Source organism: Hordeum vulgare, chromosome 4H (genome assembly GCF_904849725.1).
Source record: "Hordeum vulgare subsp. vulgare chromosome 4H, MorexV3_pseudomolecules_assembly, whole genome shotgun sequence".
NCBI classification, from domain to species: domain Eukaryota; kingdom Viridiplantae; phylum Streptophyta; class Magnoliopsida; order Poales; family Poaceae; genus Hordeum; species Hordeum vulgare.
The window spans coordinates 585,025,790-585,031,779 of NC_058521.1; the positions used below are offsets into that span (position 1 = coordinate 585,025,790).

Below are 5,990 nucleotides of genomic sequence, written 5' to 3' on the forward strand. Positions count from 1 at the left end.
TGCAGCAGGAGCGACTGTGTTGACGATGATGTTGGTGACGATCCTTTGTTGATGGCGATGTAGACGACGATGAGTAGCACCGCTCGACTTGGATGGTAGACGACCCGTGGTGACGAATTTGAGCAGCCGCGCAAAGCGCTTCCAGAAAACCTAATTCGTCCTCTTCCGATGCAGGATCGCAAAGACGAACGGTTCCGGAAACCTGCTCTCTCGCATGCCGATGCACACCGGCGTTCGAGATGAGGTAGACTACGATGGCAGTGCAAGTAGTGAGGCGAGGCAAAACCCTATTTGTTTTGGGTGTGTCTTTGGCCGACCACGGTAAGCAATATATATAGGAGGAAAATGGTCGGTTCCGTGTCGCGACCACGTCTCAAACCGTCTTGGTTTTCAAGTCGTATACTTACCGAACAAGAAATTCTCAACTTGTGTGCAAGGACATAAAAAATAAAACGGCAAAAGGAAGCCGTGCCACCGCAAGGCATCGGACCAAAATTTGGCGGACCATTCACGCGCGACATGCGTGTACGCCCGGCTCGACGAGGCGAGCAAGCACATGTTGTTCTCCTTTCTCTTCTCAACACACACTTAGAGTGGTGGTGAGAACTCACTATATAAAGAGGTCAAACTCTTACTCCACTAGCGGTATGGGACTAAACTTTAGCACCACCACACCACCACTTGTCATTTTATTCATGGATTCAATTTGAGATTTCAGAATTTGTAGATGGGCCAAACCCATTAATTCTAACATTATGTATTGTATCAGAGTTACCTACATAATTGAGTTATTACTTGTCAAGGAGACCAAGTCATGGAATAATAACTCCAGTAAGAAAACAAAGAATAATTACACAAAGAATAAAAGTATGAAAGAGACCTGTTGCAAGGACCAACAAGATGGTTAGGTGGCCTCAGTTTGGGACATTAATAAGTGTAAAAATGGGAAAGACGGTTGGTGCGAGCATTGATCAATGATTGAAGTTCATGTGTGGAATCCTCACATATCCTTTCTCTCTAAAGATGAGATTCCTAAACATAGTTCAGGTTGCACTTATTGATGCACACAGCCTTAGATCAGGCACCGCGGACCATCATAAGACGCGGTGTACATAAAAGTTGAAGCTATATGTTCCTGATAAAATATGAAATCATCAACTAAATTGCCCAATGAACATCATACATAGTACTGCGCTTCTATGCCCTTCTACGAGCTTAAGCTAAACCAGGACGCCTGAACATGAACGCGACAGCATGTGTATTTCTCTCGATGCTCCACGATACCTAGCTGTTGATCGATCGATCAGGAAGCAGCTGGCGGCGCGCGTCTCCTTGTCAGCCGATGTAGACATGGACGTTGACGGCGAGGATGAGGATGGCGATGAGGGCGAAGTAGATGACGGCGTGGACGAGTATGGAGATGCCGCTGGTCTGGAAGTTGCCGAACTCCACCATCCTGCCCTTGCCGGGGATCTGGAGCAGCAGCCCCGGCGAGAGGAGGATGAAGAGCACCAGCCCGATGAACACCGGCGCCCAGTCCGCCATGCCGGCCCCCTTAGCTGCCTCCGGCACAGGGCTCGCTCGCTGATTGACCTCTCCCCCTCCGACGGTTGCAGCTGGTTCCTTCACCTGCTCTGTGATTGTAGGACCTGTGTGGACTGTGGAAGGAGTGCGAGGACATGAGGGTGGCGTGGGAGTGTGACTGTGTATATATGGCCTTCAGGCGAGGGACGACTGGTGGGCACAGGATCCCAAACCGACGCATACGGTCACCACCCGTGCACCATGCCTTTCCACACGCTCCTGACGTGTGCTCGTCCGCACATGCCGTCCTCTTGCTAGCTAGCTCCTTCGGGGAAAAGGCGGGGTGGTTTGCATGGGCGGATCAATGGAGTCGATGGTGGTGGTGGTGGGCTGGTGGTTGCCGTGTCCATTTCGGAGCGGGGTTGGAGGCCGATTTGGTGAAGCGACTAGACGACACTGCTCGGCGTTGTCGTTGATTGCCCTGTCCCCGCATGATTTGTTAGGCGCGCACATGCATGCATGCTCATCCAGTCATCCTTGTGGTCGTCTCGAGGGTATCTATGATTTGTTGCGGGCTTGGGGTGGGGTGGGGTGTCATGCAAACAGAACATCGTGGTGCGTGCGGGCGTTGTGTGCGCGCCGCTCGTGGCGGTCGGCGCCATGCTAGCTAGAATCTGCCAATTCCCCGAGTGCGATCGGGTGGTGCCGTATGGGGATTACGTATGGGACCCGACGTGGAACTTGGTTAGAGCTCTCGCTTTTTCAGGGCGTTGTTTGTATTATATTTTACTACTTTAATACGGAGTATAAGGTATGGGTTACGTTGAAAAAAAGTGTCCAGGGGATTAACATGCTGACTCGAGCCTAACCACCTAAGCTACTTTGCATAGCCGGCCTTCCAACCTTGGGAATGTTAGGTGCGCCGTCGTTGCAGCTACCTCAGGCAGAAAGATAACCATGTATATTCTCAGTAAAGTGATTAAAAGTGGAAGGGATACAATGGGCTGGGCCACAAATGTAAGTGTGAATGGACTTTTAGGTGGTATATATGTGGAGATTTTCTTTTTCAAATATGAAGGGTAATGGTTATCAGGGATTATATTATTTGTCATACTTGTCTAAAAAGAGATTATTTGTCACAATTGTCTAAAGAAAGATTATCTGTCACACTTTTTCGCTCTAGTATGTCTCTAGCGACGGAATTTCCATTTTCGGTCGGTCAAAATTGTAGCCCATGATTCAAGGTGCTTTGTGATACGTGTGTGGAAGATCACCAAGGATTTGATTGCATTGACCCGTTTTTCTGTTCAGTCGATTTCATGTCTTTTCTTGCTGACTGCATGATGCAACCGCTGCATGCATGCATGTCAACAGCTCACGGCGCTTTGCACTCACATGCATGGATGGAATGCATGTCAATTTTTGTGTGCATGTTTTTTCCCCTTCTGTTTTATGTCAGCTTTTTTTTTTTTGATTTTTTAGTCTGGTTTTAATTATTTTATTTATGTGTATCTTTTGATGTTGAGTGTGTGTAAATATGTAGGCGCAAGTACTATACAAACAAGCTTAAGAAAAGTACTATACAAATACAATAATCCTACACCTACGTAATCTGGTTACGTAATCTTACTTAAGCTTCACAATCTATATCTCCACCGCCCCCTGATTTCCGTGGGGTGGGGCCTGGGCTGTTTTTTCATCCAATCTAATCATGACAAATCAGCTATCACGTAGTTTTACCTAGAATCTCTACGTAGATGTTTATTCTTACATATTATAAAAAAGAGATTTTTTTGTGTTAATTGTGTGGAAGTTTTTGTTATTTTATTTCATTTTAATGTTAATACTAAGGTGACTAATTCATTATTTATTAAAGAATGTCAATTATTATTATTATTGTAATTATTGTGTGTAAGTATGCATGCATGTACTAAAACAATGTGTGTGTAAATTATAGTAGATTCTGAAAATTGCGCTATATGTGTATCCTTGCATACTACATAAAGTGCAATTTTAGTGCAAAGTTGTGTGCAAGTTTTTTCCTTTGTTCATTTTTTCTTAGATTTTTTGTTTTAGTTTTTTCTCCTTTTTCTACCTTCCTAAAGTGTAATACCAATGCCAGTAGTTCATTCTTTCTTAAAATTGTTAACCTCGTGTTTAAAAATGCAGTTTTCATAGAAATGCACATGTTTTAAGAACACACTTAATATTTTCAATTAATAGAAAACGGATGCGCTAACACGCAACGGCTTTCGCGCTAGTTGCTCAATTCGTTGCTTGCTTCTCTTCTGTCTTGGAAATGTGAGGATTTCCTATCTTATCCAAGGGAAGGAAGAGAGGTGGAAAGTGTTGCTGTGTCAAATCGAGATTGCGTGGGTGTCCGCTCATGTTCGACACTATTAAAAATCATGCATTGGATGGATGCCCGGACATTGAGAAGGAAGGATGTTTTCCGAGGCGAGAGGCCACGGGGAGAGATTTTTCATAAACTTTGTTTAAAACATGTCAACTATTTTTAAATGCTAAGAACATTGTTTAAAATGATATGAACATCTTTAATCACATGTTGACATTGAATTTTTTTCAAAATACAAAATCGAAAAGGAGGGTTTACCCAAGCCTCTACATCAAGCGATGCACACACCCATAAACATTTTCAAAATATGTGGTAAATATGTGTTAATACACTATTATATATTTTTTAAACACATGAAGCATTTTTCTAAAAAAAATGTCCAGTTGTGTGATATAGCTGTTCTACTTACGTGTTCACATTCAAAATTTACCTCGGCTGGAGAACAACTAACAGCGCTAGAAAAAAAACTACCATAGCTTAGGCTGGTCATATTAGGGAGTAACTTAGAGCAACTTTAGCAGACCCTTATATCTCCCCGATTCGTAAAATAACTGTCATTTTACAATTTCACAGTAAAAAGGTGTTTCAAAGAGACCCATAAACGCGGTAGACCCTTAAAAAATTTGAAGGGGCGCGGTAAAACTGCCCCTCTGACCCACGGATACATAGTTTTCGCGCCTGCCTCGTCGGCACCCTGTATCTCTCGAAAACGGTTGGCGGGAGGGACATTTCAGCCTGCACTGGTCCCCTTCTCCCATCCCGTTGCGCCGCCGCCGCTCGTCGTCTGGAGTTTTGGCCATACCCGACGCCGGAATCACGCCGCCGGACCGCTCCTGAGCCTGCTCCACCACGCCGCCTCGCCGCCCGTGGATCTGCCAAGCCGCACTGCCTTCGGGTGCCCACCAGACCGGACCGACCCTCGCCGAGCCATCGCCGGCTCCGGCCCACCTCCGTCTCGGATTCGCAAGTTTACAGCCATCCGCCCATCCCGCCACCGGTGAGTCCTTTCTTACGTACCCTTGTCTAGTTCGAAGTAGCAGTCAATTTGGCAAAGAAAATCCGTTCATGCGAGCTCAGGTGCGCCATTTTTAGATGGATTTGAGCCCTTGCGAGGAGTTTTTGCTCGAATATTCGTCTTCGTCGGACGACTCATACATAGAGTCGCTACTTGAGAGATATCGACAACAAATGGTGGTGGTCGTGTTCGTCATGAAGGAGTACGAGGATAGAAACTGGAAGAGACGGCGAGGATATACCATCGGCCGCCTGCGCATCCCTCACAACCGCCAACTTGGAAACGAGATGCTCATGCAAGACTACTCCAAGGACAATCCAACATACCCGTTGCACCTCTTCTGAAGAAGGTACCGAATGCGGCGATCCCTCTTCTTAAAATTAGTGCAAGCTTGCGAGGCAAATTCTTGTTTTTTTTACTCAAAGTAGAATTGCCTCCGGCTTTAAGGGTTTTAGCGCATATAAAAAAAACCTCAGCAGCTATGCAAGTGATTGCATATGGCGGCTGACGAATATTTTGCATTCGTGAAGATACTACAATTGAGTCAGTGCATAGGTTTGCCAAAGTGATCGTTCGCGTCTTTGGTCATGTCTATCTACGTGCACCCAATGATGAAAGCAAGTGAGAGGAGAGGTTGGCCTGGTATGCGAGGAAGCGTTGATTGCATGCACTGGACTCAGAAAAACTGCCTGAAGGCATGGCACAGGTCGTATTGTCGCAAGTCTCGTGATGCAACAATTATGCTAGAAGTTGTAGCATCCGATGATTTATGAATTTGACATTGATTTTTTGTATGCTAGGTACTCTCAATGATATCAATGTGTTGCAACAGTCTCATTTGTTTGCTAGACTTACTAGTGGTGATGCTCCTGCTTGCAACCAATATTGACGATATCGCTTATCGTTAACGTCTCAGTTAGCTACGGATAAGAGATTAAACCGAAATCGGTCGATTAATTGATTTCATAGGGCACCTATTAATCGGTCATTTTTTGCAAATCCTAGATTCTCAATACTAAAATATACTATATTCAACACCAAAACAATATTGGAGTGAAGTATTACCTTGATTCCTAAACTTTGAATCCTCGTATA

General features: G+C 45.0%; 1 protein-coding gene across 1 annotated transcript; it reads right to left on the reverse strand.

The window, feature by feature from the left end:
• Positions 1-955: 955 nt before the first annotated feature.
• On the reverse strand, positions 956-1,873 carry LOC123447279. Its single transcript, XM_045123867.1, has one exon. It carries the CDS (start codon positions 1,543-1,545, stop codon positions 1,336-1,338), a length of 210 nt encoding a protein of 69 aa, XP_044979802.1. The 5' UTR covers positions 1,546-1,873; the 3' UTR covers positions 956-1,335.
• Between the last annotated feature and the right edge of the window lie 4,117 nt (positions 1,874-5,990).